The sequence below is a fragment of the Narcine bancroftii genome, chromosome 1, assembly GCF_036971445.1.
Source record: "Narcine bancroftii isolate sNarBan1 chromosome 1, sNarBan1.hap1, whole genome shotgun sequence".
NCBI lineage: Eukaryota > Metazoa > Chordata > Chondrichthyes > Torpediniformes > Narcinidae > Narcine > Narcine bancroftii.
In genome coordinates, this window is record NC_091469.1 from 281,614,499 (window position 1) to 281,634,050 (window position 19,552).

At 41.3% G+C, this 19,552-nt stretch overlaps 2 protein-coding genes and 1 long non-coding RNA gene across 17 annotated transcripts in view; 2 read left to right on the plus strand and 1 right to left on the minus strand.

The window, feature by feature from the left end:
- Positions 1-4,156, plus strand: part of pgghg (protein-glucosylgalactosylhydroxylysine glucosidase) — a 52,605-nt gene extending 48,449 nt beyond the window's left edge. For 7 of the 11 annotated variants that reach the window (XM_069901829.1, XM_069901814.1, XM_069901897.1 and 4 more), the window contains one exon: positions 2,179-3,486. In XM_069901829.1, coding sequence (XP_069757930.1) covers positions 2,179-2,282 — 104 coding nt within the window. In that variant the 3' untranslated portion in view covers positions 2,283-3,486. The other 4 variants (XM_069901868.1, XM_069901877.1, XM_069901887.1 and 1 more) reach the window with 4 other exon arrangements.
- Positions 936-16,446, minus strand: LOC138744976 (uncharacterized). Of its 2 annotated transcripts, XR_011345902.1 has the most exons (4): positions 15,536-16,446; positions 10,818-10,897; positions 2,825-2,888; positions 936-1,030 (listed from the first exon to the last, which is right to left on the minus strand). It is a non-coding gene; the product is annotated as an uncharacterized lncRNA (long non-coding RNA). The 2 variants fall into 2 exon arrangements; XR_011345908.1 differs by lacking the exon at positions 10,818-10,897.
- incenp (inner centromere protein) overlaps positions 15,754-19,552 on the plus strand; it is a 31,610-nt gene continuing 27,811 nt past the window's right edge. Inside the window, exons 1-3 of one of the 4 annotated variants that reach the window (XM_069901772.1) lie at positions 15,754-15,867; positions 17,418-17,572; positions 19,456-19,551. In XM_069901772.1, coding sequence (XP_069757873.1) covers positions 15,859-15,867; positions 17,418-17,572; positions 19,456-19,551 — 260 coding nt within the window. In that variant the 5' untranslated portion in view covers positions 15,754-15,858. Of the gene's footprint in view, positions 15,885-16,846; positions 16,922-17,417; positions 17,573-19,455; position 19,552 lie in introns of those variants that run through there. The other 3 variants (XM_069901783.1, XM_069901799.1, XM_069901792.1) reach the window with 3 other exon arrangements.

Below are 19,552 nucleotides of genomic sequence, written 5' to 3' on the forward strand. Positions count from 1 at the left end.
GGGTCCAAACAGCAGCCTGAGCACAGGCTGGTTATAACAGTGATCTTACACACACACACACACACACACACACACACACACACACACACACACACACACACACACACACACACACACAAGATTTGGACAATAAAATTGCATCGGACACAACACACACACTCACTCATAAGATTCGGACAATAAAATTGCATCGGACACACACACACACACACACACTCTTTCACAAGATTCGGACAATAAAATTGCATCGGACACACACACTTTCTCAAGATTCGGACAATAAAATTGCATCGGATGCAAAAGCTACTTAATACTTGCAACAACCTGCAGAGAAGTAGCTGTACAGTCAAAGAATACAATACAATGCCCACTGCCCCTTGATACAGTGCAGGCACAGCTCTTTGGAACACTAAACGAGGCTTACAATAACAGTCATCTATACCACCCTTTGTCAGTGCACACCTTACCAATGATATTCCAGCATTGCTCATTATTCGCAACCTAGAGTTGAGGTCAGGTTCATCCCAGGGGTAAAAAAGCAGATGGTCCTCAATTGGGGTTTTTCGAGTGCAATTGGCTGGAGAGTCTGGCCCAGGTATGAGTTAGGTGGTTAAAGGGGCCAGTGGTCAGGTGTGTGCTAATCTGTGGGTGGAGCTTAACTTTTATTAGCAGGTGATGTGACTTCTGAATAGGTGCCTGTCGATAGGATCATGTGACACACGTGAACCTCCATATTACAGTGTGACAACAGATTCAGGATAAGAGACCATATTTCTGGCATATTTGGAAGAAAAATGTCTTTGGAAGGGTTTAGTGCTGGGGAGCATCATCTGTGTGAACTGGTTCAGGAGTCGAAAAAATGCCTGGTGTGGTGAGTGCAACTGAAGGAGATTGGTGCACAATCAGTTACACAAAGACTGAAGTTACTGGAACTGAAGGCTTTTATTAGCAAGAGATGGACGGCATCCTTTGTGTTCCTTGCTTTCCCTGACCCGGACTCGAACTGGGTGCTGGGTTGTGGCATGATAGCCTTTATGGGGAATAAAGAGGAGTCATGAGCTGGCCAGTGAGAGCAGGGTCAAACATAAAAGGTCATATCATTTACATATACAATAGTGGTTTCACCACAGAGATGACTACGTTTATAATTCACTAAAGTATATGAGAATGGGTTTTCCAAAAACTATCTGCAATGAAAGGACCTCTACCAACTTTCTCTTACTATATAACACTAGCCACCAGAGCAAAACTCCATGGCATAGAAAATAAATAGAAGCAGAAATTGGTCATTCAGACCCTTGAGTCTGCTCAGTCATTCAGTGAGATTATGACAATCTTTTCCTCCTTTCACCTTTGATGGCATTAATATCCAAGCATCTATTTATTTTTATCTTGAAAGCACTCTGCATAAATATAAACTGGAGCAAAATATCACTGTAAATTGTACTCGGTTCCTCTTGAAAGAAAAGTCAATGAACCATTTGCTTTCCTAATTGGTCGCTGAACCTGCATATTAAATGACTTGTGCACATTGACATCCAAGTCTTTCTGAACATAAATATCCTTTCAATCTTTCATCTCTTAAAAAATTCTCTGCCTTGCTATTTTTTTTAACCAACAAGGAGAAGAAATATCTGGGTCGATACTGAGGAACTTAACTCTCTTGTCAGGAGACGCCAAGCTGAAATAATGGATCACCTCCCCGATTATTGACCTACTTGTCCCATCAGGCACCTCCTGCCCACTTGTGGCAGGGTCCATGGGTCTAACATTGGCTTCTTCAGTTACCTCGGAACCCAAACCACTGGAGTGGAAGCAAATCATGCTTAACCCCAAAGAATGGCTAAGAATAAGGGAGTGGCACAGTTAGTGTAGCGGTTTGCAATGCTGTTGCAGCACCAGTGACCTGGGTTAAAATCTAGCACTGTCTGTAAGGTGTTTGTATAATCTCCCTGTGACTGCATGGGCTTCCTTCGTGTGCTCCGCTTTCCTCCCTCTTTTCAAAAAACATACCAGGTTGTAGGTTAATTGGGTAGCATAGGCTCAAGAGCCGAAAGAGCCTGCTACCTTGCAGTATGTCTCATTTTTAAAAAAATTAAAGGATTGCATTTACAGTATTTTCAAAATATCAATTAATCCAAACATAAAAATGATTTTGATGAATAAATGTATCTTCAGCATCTTTTTCTAGACTCTCTAAAGCCATTATGTTGGGAGGATTGAGTGGAAAATACAAAAATTATAATTTGAAGGTAATAGTAAAAAGAATGATCATTATTTAATTTGTGTTTTCCATTTGGCCACTTTCTTCTGTAACCCTTTCTTCTATGTAACCCTTTGGGATCTTTGTCAATCTCCATCAGGATCTTTGGGAAACCACTGGCTAGGGACTATGAGCAATTGGATGGCAGAGGGATGAACTGCCAGGATTGGAGAGTTTGTATATACACACTGGTAGGTCAGTGTATCGGGGACTGAGTCTCATGGAGCTGGAAACATAATTTTGTTGGTGTTGGATGTGACTCCTCCAATTAGGTCCTTTTCCAATGCTGCAAATATGATTGTACTGAGGGGTCTTAATGAACGTTACTCCCAGGATGTTAGTCTGGCTCTCCCTGCAATGCTCCAACAAAATAATCCCACACATTACTACTGGGAAAACTGTATCTGTATTGCAAGGGTGACTTGTGTCAGTAAATGTCAGATGGACTTTCCAGAGTATCTCAAAATCTGTTGAAAATATTTTCAATTTATTTTGTTCCGCAGAAAGTCAATTTTCAATTGCGTAATTTAAAAAAAAGACGTGCATTATAAATTTAAATACCTAGGCCATGGTTATATTTGGAAATTCTTGAGCAAAGAGCAGGGTTCTGTAGCTTCCAACCACTCTGGATGTGAACAGAAATAAAAGCAGAGACATGAATACTCACTGACACTGAGCTTTTCAAGTAGAAAGTTTAAAGCCTACTTTTTCACAAGGGCATCAGGTATGGAATGGTAATTACAAATTGTATTATTCAATTCAAACAAGATGGGTCTTGAGGAATGCTTAGTATATTAATTATTTTGAATTATTATGTAAACACACATTCTAATATAATTGAGAAGATCAGATTGTAGCTTGCTGTGAAATTAATGATTGTGTTTAGTCTGATCCTATCAAGTGAGTGAAACAAAGTGATATTGAATCTAGCTGAATGTAAACAGAACCTTGATAGTGACAAGATACATAAATATGTAGTTCGGATCATATGGGGAACAGTGGTTACAATCTTATGCATTCTAATTATTTTTTTGAAAATTAATGAGCACACCAAGGCATGAGAAACACTGAAAGGCATCAAATCATATGGGGAGAGATGAAGTATATTATTGAGATGGAGGATGGGACATGAACATAAGGAATAGCAGAGCAAGCTCAAGAGTCAAATGCTTCTAAGACGAAATACTTTTATGACAATTCACTACAATCTATTTCATTCTTTTTTTTACAGATCAACCTGTGTCCTTTCTTTTGGGACCTGGAAAGATTCAAGCCAAGTGTCACAATGAATTATTAACAATATAGCATATACACGAGCAATTCTTTCATTTGTAAGGAACAGCTTCTGGTAATTTATAGGAATTAAAATTTGAAAAACATTTACATGCCATTGAGAATGAAAGCTTTACACTGAATTTTTTCTTTATCCAGCCTTCCTCCGCCAAAGATACGGATTATTGCTGAGGTGCATTGTTTTCTAGTATTGTCTGTTACCATTCCATAATATATAAGCTTAAACAATGAGTGACAGTAGCATGTCTTACTTCAGAGTTGAACCTGAAGCTGTGCTTGCATGTCATATTTTGAGTGGAGTCATTGTATATGGGATGAAGGGTGGGAACCTGGACTAATTCCCTCTACTCCACTCCTAGCTTCTTGTTAACAACACCAGATAGCCAATTACTGACTGAATCTGCAATCTTTTCACTTCAGGTGTATACGACTACATGACTCATTTTATCCAGAGTGATTGGAAGCTACAGAACCTAATCTGATCCATTCATACATGTATTTTATCCAAATAACCATATATTTCTCAAACTTAAAACAATATTTAAAATTTCATATAAAGAAGTTCAATAAATAATATCAATTGACTTGTATTTCATTGATTAGTGCATTTACTTTTAACCAGCATTTGCTGGATTAAACTATATTCCCCATGATGTCCTGGCTTTTTCTCACTACACCATTATTATCAGACCAGGGTATTATTCCTGGTTCAGTGAGCTGTGCAGATGGGTATACTGAGCATCACCAGGCATACTGACAAATAAGGGGCCAACTTGGTGGTGTTGAAACATGTGTGCCAGATAGCATATGACTAAACCCCAGAATCAAACTTGGCAATCTTGTCATAACTAGTTTTGAATGTTGGTGGGGATTCCTCAACATGGCATTGACTGGCTAAGACAAGATTAAAACATATGCAACCATCTTTAGCTGGAAGTCCACACCATAAAATAAGCCTATTTTCATACAAATGAATATAAAGATATTGCTAAAAGTACTGGATACAACAAATCAGATTTCAGATTTATTGTCAGAGTACATATATGACATCACATACAACCCTGAGTTTCTTTTTCCAAAGGGGAAGGCAGAATTGCTACTTACTGGTAGTGCAAAAAAAAACTACTCAATGTACACGAGTAAACAAATAAAGAAATGTAAACACACTGTGCAATACACAGAAAAAAGCAATCAATTAAGTGCAAAAGTCCGAGACCTTAAATGAGTTCACGAGTGAGTTTGTTGTTAAGGAATCTGATCATGGAGGGGTAGCAGCTGTTTCTGGACCTGGTGGGTTAGGTCTTGAGGAACCTGTACTTTTTTCATGATGATAGCAGTGAGAACAGAGCATGTGCTGGTTGGTGTGGATCCTTGACGATTGCTACGTTTTGCAGGGTTTTACATTCAGGGGCATTGATGTCCCTATACCAGTCCATGATGCAGTACATTTCCACTCACATCTGTAGAAATTTGCTAGGGTTTCCGAAGTCATACCAAACCTCCGCAAACTCCTGAGAAGGTAGAGGCCCTGACGTGCGCTTTCTTCACGACGTCATTAGTGTGTTAGTTGGACATTTTAGCCCTCACAGTTTGACGCCCACAATTTGGCGGCGGACATTTTGGTGCCTACAGATTGGTGCTGGACATTTTGGCCCACCACTCCACTCACTGTATGCTGGCTGACTTCGTCCCGCCGGCTGCAAACTGACAGCCCCTCTGGTCGTTCCTGTTACAGCTCCACCAGCTGCCCTGTGACAGCCCTGCTGGCTGCATGCTGACAGCCCCTGTCACAGGTCAGCCAGCTGACTTGTCAGTGCATGGCTGGCATTTCTGAAATGCTGCAATGCTGAGGATTGCCGGGCCAGTGGCAAACTGTGGGGGACAAAATGTCCGAAGGGCTACAAAAGTATTTTTTTTCAATATGGCTGGTGTCAAAATGTCCAATTCTGTCGTGTGTTTGGTCCAGGAATGATCCTCCTAGATAGTCACTCCAAAGAACTTAAATTTGCTCACCTTCTTCACCTCTGATTCCCCCCTCTCCCCCCCACCCCCCCACCACTGATCACTGGATCGTACACCTCTGGTTTTTCCTTCCTGAAGTCAACAATCAGCTCTTTGGTTTAGGTGACATTGAGTGTGAGGTTGTTGGTGGTGAACCATTCAGCCAGGTTTTCAATCTCCCTCCTTTATGCTGACTCATTGCTTTTTTTTATACATCCCACTAGTGGATTGATATGGAATGAAATGCTACTAAACGTAGCATTATCTCTTGTCCAGCTATTTGGGTCCCTCAGTGGTGAGAAGGGAAGAAATAAAAGGGTAGGTATTGTATCTTCTTTGATTGCATGGACAATAGGCCCTTTCAAACTGCCGTATAAAATGGGGTTAACCAGGAAATTTGCCCAGTTAGTGCCCCAGTTACGTGGCAGTAAGAAAGGGTCCCATCTGGTCAACCCTGTCGGAATCCAACTGGGTCCATGATCTACCTCAGAGGTAGTCAGAGAACCTAGTTAAACAGGTGATTTGAACAGGAAAATGGCCGACCTGCTTATTCTGGTGACGTCAGTGCTTGCGTGCGTGCGTCACTGGGCAGCCAGCGTTTGAACATCTGGCAGTATTTCTGATGAGTGCGTGACGTGTCATTGAGGGGGTGGGATCCCCCTTAAATTGTCTGGTTGGCGATTTAATGGGTTGATCCCCCTGCAATTTAAAAGGTGCTTCCAGCACCTTTGCCCCAGTAATCACACCCGGGTCCCAGGAGGGCAATCCAGGTGCTGCAATTTAAAAGGGGGTAATGGTGCAGTGGGAAAAGCTCCTGGGTTTGAATTTTTGAGGAAGGTTAGCAGTGTGAAAGGGACTCTTGATTCACTTTTCTATGTCTAACAGCTCCTTATATCGTTATGTCATTTCACACCGCGCGATTCACGCGATTTAACCCGCCAAATTGAAGGGTTAACTCACATGTGGAAGGACTCATGAAAGGGTTCTATTGGAAAATGCCATGAGAAGGGGAGTAATTGTTGGTGGAGTTAGAAAAGGGATACAAGACCTCAGGAAGCCGCCAAAACCACCTGATTTTCCATTTACATCCCTCAGATTTCAAAACTGAATTTAATATTTTAGATGTTCCTTCCATGATTCTGACAGAAACAGTTTTTCTGGAATGAAACCTGTTCTTATCAACAAGGATACACAATAGAAGTAGGAAGAATGTCAGAAAAAAAAAATCACTTTATATGCAGAGGAGTGATTAAAAACAAGACTGAGTAGGATTTTGTAGAGGAATTGGAAAAATGCAAGGATAAAAGGGGGAGTTGATATGTCTGCTCTGCCAGGTGTCAACATGGTGCAGCAGGGGTTCTTTTTGTGACAGAATTATTCAATGAGTCTACATAGCTAAACTGAAGCGCATTGCTTATTTGGTATTAGCAAAATCTTCATGACTTCTGCTCGTCCCGGTACTGTATATTGTTCCTGCAAATGTTGCATCTGTAATTCTAATTCCTGGGCTCAGTTCATTGATGTATAAGTTATTGGGCAGGCTCGTAGAATACGAGATCATTCATATCGAGATGAATTCACATCCAACCATGACAGCCATGGAAGTTAACTTCAAGGAGTTAAATAAATTGGTACTTTAAAAAAAATCTCAGGAAATGTTTCAGCAGGAATGAGGAGGGGCAGAGTGGGAAATTTAAAAAGTGGCAATTAAGATCTTAGAACATTGAATCAGTAAGCGCATTATGGGCCCCTCGGCCCACAATATGTTGTCGACCTCAGATGACCAGCAGCACCACCCGCTGTTCAGTGCCACCACTCCATCCAGCGCCAACACCCACTGTTCAGCGCCGCCACACCCCCATCCAGTGCTGCAACCCCCTATCCAGCACTACCCCTCTTCTATACAGCACCACCGCCCCCCCCCCCCCATCCACGCTGCCAAACCCTCAACCAGTGCTGGGATTCCACGCCTGGGGGTCGATGAGGGGGTCAAATATTCCATGAAGGGGTCGATAATCTAAAAAGTATGGGGACCCCTGCTCTAGCTGATGGGAATTGCTTTGGTCTTATGCAGCACAGACAATAATACAGACTTTGGGTGGTAATCAGTAGTTTGTTTCTTGGGTTTTCAGGAATGAGCTAGTGAATTAAGATTAAGATTACCAACATCAAAAGAGTTTTGGACATCATTAAGAAGAGCTTACTGGTGAGCTCAGTAATTGCAAAGAGACTGATGACAGAAGAATTCTCATCACAATGAAAATAAATCCCCAAATGCCCATATGATAAATCAGAAACACTTCTCAGGAGGCAGGTGTAGATGCATCAATGACTACTGTCTGGAGGAGTCACGTGATGGAGTAGTGGCCGGACGGTGAACTCCAGCCCTCTCCAGAAAAGTCGGGAAAAACAAAGGAAAACACAAAGGCACAGAAATAAAAGTTACAGAAAAGTGAGTATAAAGGTGGAAAGAAGATGGCGACAAAAAAAGAAAAATCGAAAGCAACGGTAAGAAGAGAGGAAGAGAAGACAAAGGAGGAAAAAGGTGAAGGCCTTACCTGTCCGAAGAGGCCCGCTGCGGAGAGAGAAACCCGCTCCCTCAGGTCGGTAAATAATGGACTACAAAAATGGCTCGCTGAGCCGAGTAAAAGTGCGCAACCGCGCATGCGCGATGCGAATGAAAAAAAACACACCGACGGGAGGGGGGACCAGCTGGGAAGTCGATCTCCACAGCCGGCAACGACAGCTGCAGAACACCTGCAGCAAGAAGAGACCACAGAAGACAATAGAAACAAGAAAGAAGAGAAGGAAAGGGCAACAAAGAAACAACAGATGGCCAACCCAGAGGAAGAAGAAGAGGAAGAGGAAGAGTACAGTGAAATAGAAGAAGAAAAGAAAGGCAAGATAAAGAAGGTACTTTCTCTTATTAAAGGATACATGGAGTCATTTAAAGAATGGCAAACACAGGAATTTAATGATTTAAGAAAAAGAATAAACAACACAGAAGAGAAAATGAATAAAATAGAGATGACCTTAACAGAAATGGGAAAGAAAATGGACAAGATGGAAGAGCGGGCAGTAGCAGCAGAAATGGAGGTAGAAGACTTAAAAAAGAAATTGGAGGAATCTAATAAAAAAACTAAAGAGACACAAGAACTACTAGCTCAAAAAATAGATATAATGGAAAATTATAACAGAAGAAATAACATAAAGATAGTGGGCCTTAAGGAAGATGAAGAAGGCAAGAATATGAGGGAGTTTATAAAAGAGTGGATCCCTAAGACCCTAGGATGTCCAGAACTACAGCAAGAAATGGAAATAGAAAGGGCACATAGAGTATTGGCCTCTAAACCACAACCACAACAAAAACCAAGATCTATTGTAGTAAAATTCCTAAGATATACTACAAGAGAAAAGGTACTGGAGAAGACAATGGAAAAAGTAAGAGAGGGCAACAAACCACTGGAGTATAAAGGGCAAAAAATCTTCATTTATCCAGATATAAGTTTTGAACTCCTAAAGAAGAGAAAAGAGTTCAATACAGCAAAGGCGATTTTATGGAAGAAAGGGTATAAATTTATACTAAAGCATCCAGCGGTATTGAAAATATTTATTCCAGGACAACAAAACAGACTATTCTCGGATCCAGAAGAAGCACGAAAATTTGCAGAACAATTACAAAAATAGACGGGAGGAAGACGGGTAATGAGAGTAAAAATGATCACGATTGATATGTATGCGGGTAAAGAGGTATAAGAGTGAATAGAGACAATGTGCATACGTGAATGTATCTGTACTTAGAGGAAAATATAGATAGTATAGACAAGAATTAATAAGGGAAGGTAATGGAATAGAGAGAATAAGGAGGGAATTAAAAGAGTGACCTTTGTGACATATGAAAAGTGAAATCTTTTCTGGGGGGGCGGGGTGGGGGGAAATAGCGGTCACTGCAAAATCAGTTGACGCTTGCGAGTGGATTTGCAAATCCAAATGGAGAGGGGAGATGTGGTTGTCCGACAAGGGATAAAGGACAACTCAGGAGGGGAAGGGGAGATTGGGGATAAATAAGATAGAAATAGGAGAATAAGGAAAATGTTGGATGTTGTAGGGATGTTGTCTCTATAAAGAGTTGAAAATAAGAAAACAGAAATGGAAAAGGAGGAAAGGTAATGATGGAAAAACGGAAAGAGAAGATAAACAAAATATAAAAGGGCTACGCTGAACTATATGACTTTAAATATTAATGGAATACATAACCAAATTAAAAGGAAGAAACTACTAAATTTAAATGAATAAATGTATTCCATTAGAAAAAATAACATATAGGCTAAGAAATAATATTGAAATATTCGAACAAGTATAGGAGCCTTACATTAAATACAATAGCGAAAACCTACCGGGGACAAACATTACCTAAGTTGATGGAAGGAGAAGGAAAGAAAAGAATGGACTCAGTAGAATTTCTGGTGTATTTTTGTTGAATGACAACATTGTCTGACTGGCTTAATGCAACCTAGATTGTATACCTAAAATGGATGAGAGGGGGGGATGGGGGGGTGGCTTGGGAGGAGGGGGGGGGAAGAAAAAGTCACTGTATATGTGTGAAAAAGAAATAGTGTATATCATGGCTAATGTGATTTATGGTGTGAAAAAAAAAATAAAAAAAAACAAAACTTGGCTTTTGGGTCTCATGAGGACAATTTTCAAGTGACAGTGAAAAAAAAATTAACATCAACATTGTGGGTTCAGTCAAAAGCCTGAGGGCTGCAAGGAAGAAAACGATTTTAAGCCTGTTTGCGCACACATTCACACTCTTGAACCTTCTCCTTGATGGGAGAAGGGAGAGAGAGTGGTGATTAGGATTTAATGGGTTTGTTGGCTGCCTTTCTTAAACAGCAGGAGATGCAGCTGGAGTCATTGGAGAGAATTCAAGTTTGTGTGATGTTCTGAGCTGCATTAATCACCTTCTGCAGCTTCTAATCTTGAGCAGAGCAGCTCATGTCCCACACTGTGTTGCATCCATAAAGTATGCTTTCAATTGTGGCCTTGTGTAAGTTGTTAAGGGGAACATGCCAGACTTCCTTAGTCTTCTCAGAAAGACTAGTCTTCTTTATCTCCCCTTTGTACTACAATTCTTACTGGCAGGAAAACCTGAGCTTGTGGTTATCTCCTGTCACTTAAAAGTGAGCTTGGTATTAATGGCTGTGAATTTGACATCTTAAGTAAATAATGTCTGCAAATATTTTAAATACATGCTTACTGAAGGGAAGTTGACCGTCGATTTTTCGGAAGAGTCTCTACGTGTCGTCTCGGGTTCTACTAGTAGTTTATGTTTTTTAGCTGCAATCAAATAAATAAACAAGTGCTTGCACTGGGAAAAAAAAAATGACTACTGTCTGCAGAATACTTCATCAACAGGAATGCAGAGGCTACACTGCAAGATACAAACCACTAGTTAACCGCAGAAATGGGATGATCAGATTACAGTTTGTTGAGAAGTATTTAAAAGAACCTGCAGAATTCTGGGAAAAGCTCAATAAGACCAAGATTAACAAGAGTGATGGAAGAGCAGAGTGTGGAGGTGTAAAGGAACTGCCCAAGATCCAAAGCATACCACCTCATCTGTGAAACATGGTGGTGCGGATGTTTTGGCTTGGGCATGTATGGCTGCTCCAGGAACTGGTGCACTTATATTCATTGATGATGTAACTGCTGATGGCAGTAGCAAAATTAATTCTGAAGGTGTATAGAAACATCTGCTCAAGTTCAAGCAAATGCCTCCAAACTCATTGGACAGTGCTTCATCCTCCAGAAGACAATGACTAAGTCAACACTGTATGTCTCCAACAATGAGGCCTCCCTGTGTATGGGCATTATGAGAAATTTTGCATCTCAATTCAGTATTTAGAGAGAATTTAAACAAATTGTTGAGAAAAGTTTCAGATGCACAAGGTGTTCTGAGACAAGAGGTCTGGAAGGCTCGAGTGATTTATGGACAAGAAGAGATAATGTTCCGTGTAAAGAATGAAATGTGGATATGTGAATGGGAGAATTAAATTTTTTTTATTAATTGAAGGAAAATAAAGTTGACATTTAACAAGCACTTTGACAGATACATGGATGGGAAAGGTATGGAGGGCTATGGACTGGGCGCAGGTCAGTGGGACTAAGCAAAAACAAATGGTTCGGCACAGACTAGAAGGGCCAAAGGGGCCTGTTTCTGTGCTGTAATGCTCTATGGAATGCAGATTACATAAAATGGTGAATTCAAAAGGCTGCTTAGTTGAAAGATTAAATGATGTTTTTCAAGCTTTTGTTGAGCTTCATTGGAACTGTGTAGGAGGTCAGAATAATAGCAGGATGAGGGGGACAGTTAATGAGAAGCTTGGAGTCATGCACACAGACTAAATAGCAAAGTAGTCATCAAAACTGCATTTTATTTCCCTGAGACCACATTGAGCAATATATTCAATAAATTAAACTGAATGAAATCAAATTCACATGGAACAAATGTTTTGAACTATGTTCCAGTGAGGAGCTGGAATTAATTGGGGAGGTGGTGGGGGGGTGGAGAGCAGGGTGCTATACCTCCTAGGAAGGAGAGTGAAAAATGGTATAATTGTTCAGAAAAAAACAGCATCTCGAGAGGTAAAAGCTCTGAAATGCTGAGAGAGGAGGGAAAGGGAAAATGTGTTTTGATTGACTATGAAGTGATGTTCAAAAAATAGAATTATATAAATTTTAAACTCAGACGGAGGTCATTTGGCCCATTTTTCCCATGCCAGTCCAACATATAGCTTTTCAGATGACTAATTTCATGGCCAGTGGTCTGTTTCTTTGCAGCTTTCACATGTTCAACTAAATAAAGTAATAAAATCTGGATGTCAGAAATCCGGATCACCTGAGAATCCAGACTTCTCGAAAACTCTCAAGCATTTTAAATTTAGCAGGCTTTTGTGTGTGCGCATACATTTGTAAGCGCCATGGATGCACGGAAGTAGCATAATTGAACAATAAATATTTATTTGTATTTTTGTCGTACTTTGCATTTTATACGAAAAAAAATTTTGTTAATAAAACTATCAAAATTCACCTGTTCATCTCTCCCTTATTCTCCTCAAATTTTAATTTTAAAAATACTGCCTGAGAATCCGTAAAATCCAAAGAATCCCAATCCCTGAACAGTCCGGATTTTAGGAATTTTACTGTACCCTTTTAATGTGATGAAGCAGTCCTGTGTTTTAACGTGTGGTGATCATTCCTATATATGACATACCATTTGTGGCCTAGCTGGTGTTCTATATAGTTCTGAGTAATCTCCTTGCTCTTACACTTTTTATCAAGGCCTTTTAAAGGCAAGAAAAATCAACATTCCTTCCCCCCCACAAAAAAACCGATAAAATCCATGCAGGTCCCTTGCAGAGCAATCCATTCAATCACATTTTTTTCTCATAACCCTGTTATTTTTCTCTCAAGTACCTCTGCAAATTCCCATTTCAAGCCCTTGGGTTATACAGCCCCCTCCACCCTTACATCATCACTACACTGCATAAAAAATATTTTCTTCATATCTTCCCTGAAATTTTTTGCTCTCCACTTTTAAGTGTAAACCCTGGGCCTTGAACCTCTTACATTGATCTTCAGAACTGATTTTCCAATTTTCTCATTTTTAATTGGCCAGTGAAGTATTTGATTACAGTTTATACAGCCTTTGGTGTCAGCAGCAGTAATTTTGTCCATATCGATTTCAGATAAACTTAATTTTTAATTGTGAAAAGGAATTATTTATCACTTGAGGTTATTTGGGAAAGAAGAGAACTGCAAGAGTTAAACGATAAACTTTAGTTTGCCAAGGTGTCCTGCCTTGGGAATATTAGTCTGACCTGTAACTCTTTTATCTTTTTATTCTTTTTCAATAATAGTACATTTGCAGTTGACCAGTCTTGCAGTAGCATTGGAAAATGACAGGAGGTGAATTATTTCTTCCATGGCTTATTATGAGAACATGAGGTACCATTTATCTGGACTTAATGTTTAACCATTTTAAAAGATTTTAGAACCCTTATTTGTCTCTCCCATCTCTATACACACGCTACTATTTTATTCTTGAATAGGACGTCCTCTTTGCTGTATTTTCATGCACTGTTTTTGTCTTACCAGTTCCCTTTTTAATTTCAAATTGATTATTCGTTATTTTTCTGGGCTTTTTGCACATTGAATTCTCACTGTTTGTCAAAAGGTTTCACTATTGCTAATGGTTTTCTGTCATTCAATATCAACTGGAGTATTGTATTTATTTTTGCTTGCTGGAAAAGATATGAAGCCAGAGAAAAAAGTTCAGAAACAGTTTATGGAATTGGTTCTATAGAGAATGAATTCCAGTTGGAAGTTTAGAAGAGAAAAAAAGGTTAATCTCAGAGCATAGAAGAATGAGAAAAATTGATAAATAATTCAAGTTCATGTATGGTTCATCTTCAAGGAATATCTCCCCATTGATCAATAGCATATTTTTTTTTAATCTGAGAAAATACAATGGTTGGGATCTGAAATAATTATCTGTAATGGTCATGGAATTAAACAATTAATGCCTTTTAAACGAGATTGGATAGGGACTGGAGAGAGAATAACTTGCCAGGCAATCAAGAAAGAGTGGAGGTTTGAGATTAATGGGTTGTGAGCAGAACATTCATCCTATCAACAACAGCATTGATAATAGTGACTAATGGCAGAACTGATATTTCCATGATAAAGAAGGGAAGAGGGTTATATTGTTAAGATTGATGTGGAAATCTTTAGCATTGTATTGGAGATTTGCTGCCATCTTATCCCTTGAAATAGAGATGTTGGAAGACAAGAGGTAAAGAGACCACTTGAAATTTAAAGCAAGAAGTGAGAATTTTACACCTTTAAATACACGCTCTATTAATTTACACATTGTCCTGCTCATCTGAGCAAACAGCCAATTGTGATACAAATATGTGAATGGGTAGCTGACCTGTCCCCCACTGGTAACTCACTCCCTGGTAACTCCTCCCCTTGTGACCCTGGAATAAAGGTTGACCTGTCCTCAGTCGAGCACTTGGAATCGGGCCAACTACGTCTGAAGTGTAATAAAGCCAATCGTTCCTCACTCTACAGCTTTGGAGTCATTGATTAGAGCGTATCACATCCTTAACTTCCCACTATGTGGACTATCCATCTGTTGGGTCTCAAATAAATGGAAAATTTACAACAAGTGAGAGAAACACAAAGGCTGCAGATGGTAGAATCTTGAGCAAGCAAAGTATTATTGAAGGAATTCAGGTCAGACAGCATCCATAGATAGAAATGGTCCCCCACTCTCCCCCACCATGGCAGGGACTTCAGCCTTGGGTTTCCCTGTGATGGCAGTGGGCACAACCTAGTTAAGTTTAATTGGGTTCCCTGACTACCTCTGAGGTAGGTCAGGTACCCGGTTGGATTAGGACCACGCTTACCAGGTTGGACCCTTTCAAGCTGCCGCATGAGTGGGGCGCTAACTGGGCAAATTGCCTGGTTAACCCCATTATACATGGCAGCTTGAAAGGGCCTATTGGTTATGTTTCCTTTGCTATATAAAGGACACTACTGGATCTGCTGAGGTTCTCCAGCATTGTTTTTTTTATTTTCTACTCATGGGTGTTCTGACCTGCTCCTGAAAATAAAAAAGTAAAAACACAATGCTGGAGAAATCCAGGAGATCCAACAGAATACTTGATTTGGCCAAGATAAAGACACAGAACCAGCATTTCAAGGCGTCATTAATGCACACCTTGATGAAGGGCTCAAGCCCGAAACGTTGGTTCTTTGCTACATAAAGGACGCTGTTTGACCTGCTGAGTTTCTCCAGCATTTTGTGTTTACTTGAACCACTGCTCCAGCAAATCTTTGATCAATTTAAAGCTAAATGCCACAGGCAATCCGATCTTTAGCCTTTACGAAAAAAATAAACATAATTACCAAGCGTTCTCGAAAATATCGCTATTTGCGGGTTGGGATTTTGAAGCAACATTTGCAAATACAAATTCCAGCACCATCCACTACGCTGGGTGGCCAGCTCCTGCTGGCATAATTAATATCGCGAGACATGCTGGTGTCCGCGAGCTTTGCGTCGGGTGAAGCGACGTCATGCGTGCGCGTCACGACGGGCCGCCTTTCTGGGATTGGCTGTTTCAGTAACTGCCGCTAAATTTGAACGTTTAAACGGCCGAGGGCGCGCGTTGACTCGGAGCTGAGGTCTTGCTGCTGCGCTCCCAGTGTGTCCGCAGCTTTGGTTGGTCCCGATGGCTCCGGTAAATGGCTCGATGAGGTCTCAGTGAGGGTGACGTGCGCGGTGAGGCCGAAGGTGGCGCTGAGTTTGCCCGCGGTGGTGTGGAGGGGATCGGGGACCGGGGACAGCGGCAGCCCTGGGCCAACAAAGCCCGCCCCTTGGCCAGTAGCCCCTGAGCGGTCACTGGGAGCTAAAGGGAGGATGGGATGAGTGCCACTGGTTTAGCTGCCGGTGCGGCGAGATACTTCTGTACGATGTACGAGCGGGGCCTGAGACCGGGCACGCAGCTTGGGGTAGAAGTCAACTTCCTGAAACGGGGTGCTGGTTCATTTTCCGTCACACCCTCTCTTTCTGCTCAGACCCGCGTTGGTGTTGCCACTTGTGGGCAAGATCCTTGAACTTCAGATGAAATTAATCTCTATTAATCCTTCAACGCTGTCTTTGTGCCTCCCTCATCTCCGAATCACTTAATTAGCGCCTTTCATGGACTGGTTGCTTCTCCGCTGTTCCCACTTGCGAAATCTGCTTTAAAAACGCGCTTGTGTAAATCCCATCTAATGCTTCTGGGATTTCCCCCCGATCCTTTTGTGTGTTTAAACACTATATGGCTACTTGATGCCCCTACTTACGACACATGACTAATGTCACGTGGGTCCTTAAAGCTACCCTGACATTCAATGCTATCTTTGATTGGCTTCATGTTGCTCCTTCTGTGCGAGTTCTCCCTGGTCCTCCCTTCCTTGATCATTTAAAAAAAAATACTTGCCCTCCTTTGACTATCAACTAAAGCCTCTGAGTTTTACCAGCCATTCACCTTCCTTTGTGACAAGATATTCCTGCCGATCCTGGCTTTAAATGATTGTTCATGCAACTGTGCTCACTTGTTTGACTCCCAGCACCTTGGTCATTTCACAGTCAGCCTTGTCATGCTCAGTTAGGATGGTGTATGTTTGAATAAGGTCATTCTTTATTTTTCTAAACTCCAACAAATCTAGATTAAATTCTATTAGCTGTTCATGACATTTCACTCATTCCAGGAATTACCCTAATGAATTTCTTGAGCTATTGTAACAATGGTAATTAAATAAAGTTTTCAGATGCTGGGGTTGAGTGCAATGTACAAATGTGATGGACAAACTTGACAGGAGTGACACAACCTGCTGAGTTTCTCAAGTTCTTTTGTGTATTATCTCCTCATTTGTTATGATGTTTGATGTGAGTGATTCCAGCTCCCTCATCTGCAATTGGTTTCCATTCCTGCTGATATCCTTCAATGCTCCTTTTGATCACTCTCCGGTATTCTGATTATTTATATAGTCCATATTTTCCCAACACTGAATATTTGCTTTCAGGCACCTGAATCATAGTGCCTTAAATGTTTCCCAGATGTGATTAGGTAGCATGGTGCTACATTAATTCTAAATAGCTCATTGCACTTTTCCTTGGGGGATACAGTAATACCATATGGGCACAATATGCAAAATTTATTGTGAAAACCTTAAAATGTAACTGTTGAAATGTATTTGTTTCTCCCACCTTGCCACCATTTTTAAAAAAACTCTTGTTATTCAGAAGACCGTGCCTTCCACAATGACAATCACAATGGTGGATACTGATAACATGTTGAAGAGTTTTGGTGAGAAGCTCAATGCTGTCATTGAAGGCTTTAAAGAAAATACAGTGTGGCTGAAAGAAATCCAAGAAGAAGCTGAGAGAATGTTTATCAGGTAACGTGTGTCCTTTGATATGGCGAATGTAATTTTGATTAAACAGAAATGTAGTTGTTGACAAGTGGGGAAGAACAGAGAGACTTTCAAATTCATTGATTTCTCAAGGTTGATAGGGTAATTAAGAAGACATGGTATGCTAGGCTTCATTAGTCAGGAGATTGAATTCATGAGTCATGTTGTGGCTCGATAAAACTGGTTAGACCACACATGTCAAACTCTGGCCCGCGGGCCAAATTTGGCCCGCGTTATAATTATATTTGGCCCACAAGATCATTTCAAAAATGTATTAGATGTGGCCCGCCCTGCAGTGAGAGCCGATTTTGGTAATGTCACCCCCACCATCCTCCCCCTTCATTGCACATCCTTCCCCATTGTAACACGAGAAATTGTAACACGAGAAGTCTGTCGATGTCATCAGCCGGCAAGCCAGTTGGAAGGCTCCCCGCACAACCAGTCATTTCTCCCACCCGTCGAGCGGTGCGGCGGATTGGCGAGCGCCTGTGATTTCCTGTCGGCGCGACGGACATGACAGGCTGCGCACGGCCCCCGCTGTTCCGCAAAGGCTGATCGGCAGCGTGCTGGGCCTGAGTGGGTGGGTAAGCAGGGGTGGGCAGAGGGTGTAGGTAAGGAGTAATGGGCAGAGGAAATTATGGTGGTGTGAGGGGCAGTTAGAGGGAGGGATGAGTAGAAGGAGGGATGGATGGGGAAGAGGTAAAAGGGGAGGGGCAGGGCGAGTAGGGGAGGGGTGATTAGAGGGTGAGAGACGGGTAGAGGGAGGAACAGGTTGAGGGGAGAGGCAGTAGAGGGGCGTGTATAGGATGGGGTGGGTAGAGGCAGAGTGAGTGGAGTGAGGGGTGAGTAGAGGTTGGGTAAAGGACTGGTCAGGTAGAGGGATGGTGGGTCGAGGGTGAATAGAGGCCTAGAGCCTGAGGAGTGAGCAGGAAATGCTGACCCTGATGCAGGCCAAAATGGACACAGCCTGTGAATGCTGACTACATCTCCACAGGGACCAAATATGTTTCCCTCAGGTCAAGCAAAGGGTGAACTTGAGCTACCTACTCCTGACCTGTAACATTATCCTCCTAAAGTTATATCCTAAAGTTTAACATTACATATGTTGAAAGAAGAGAAAACATGCAGATGTTGTTGAAAATTTTCAATAAATATTTAGTTCGGCCCTCGACTTAGTCCAAGTTTTTAATTTTGGCCCTCCGTGAATTTGAGTTTGACACCCCTGGGTTAGACCAACTTGGAATATTCTATTCAGTTCCAGTTACCTCATTACAGGAAGCATGTGGAAGCTATAGAGAGGGCACAGAGGAGATCTATCAGGATAAGTCTTGTCTTGTGAGGCAAGGTTAACAAGAGCTGGGTCTTTACTCTTTGGAGTAAAGAAGAATGAGAGGTGACTTGTTAGAGGTTTACAAGACTGAGGGGCATAGATGGGGTAGACAGCCAGCACCTTTTTCCCTGGTCGACGGCAGAGAACACATGAGATGTCTGTGGTACAAGGTGAGGGGAGACATTGGGGATAAAAGGGTAGTGGAGGCTCATACGATCTGGACATTTAAAAGGCTCTTAATCAGGCACATGGATAAAAGAAAAATAGAGGGTTATGAGGTAAGGAAGGTTTATATTTTTGAGTAGGTTTATGGAGGGCGGCATAACATCTTCGGCTGAAGGGACTGTGCTGTAATGTTTGATGTTCTAAGGTCATAAGTTCTTTTTTAATAATTGGTTATGAGTTTTCATTCTTTGGATGTTCTCATTAGGCAAGGAAGGGCTCATACTATAGTGGAAACAGCAATATAGAATGTACAAAAAAAAGAGTTTTAATACTATGATTGAGACCTTTATTTTTATAAAATTGTGCTTTTTAGTGATTTTAGTGCAGAGCCTGAATTGATGCCAAAAACTCCTTCAGAGAGAAAACAGAGTAGGAGACGTCCATCTGTGGCTTTACATCGCAGTAAAAGG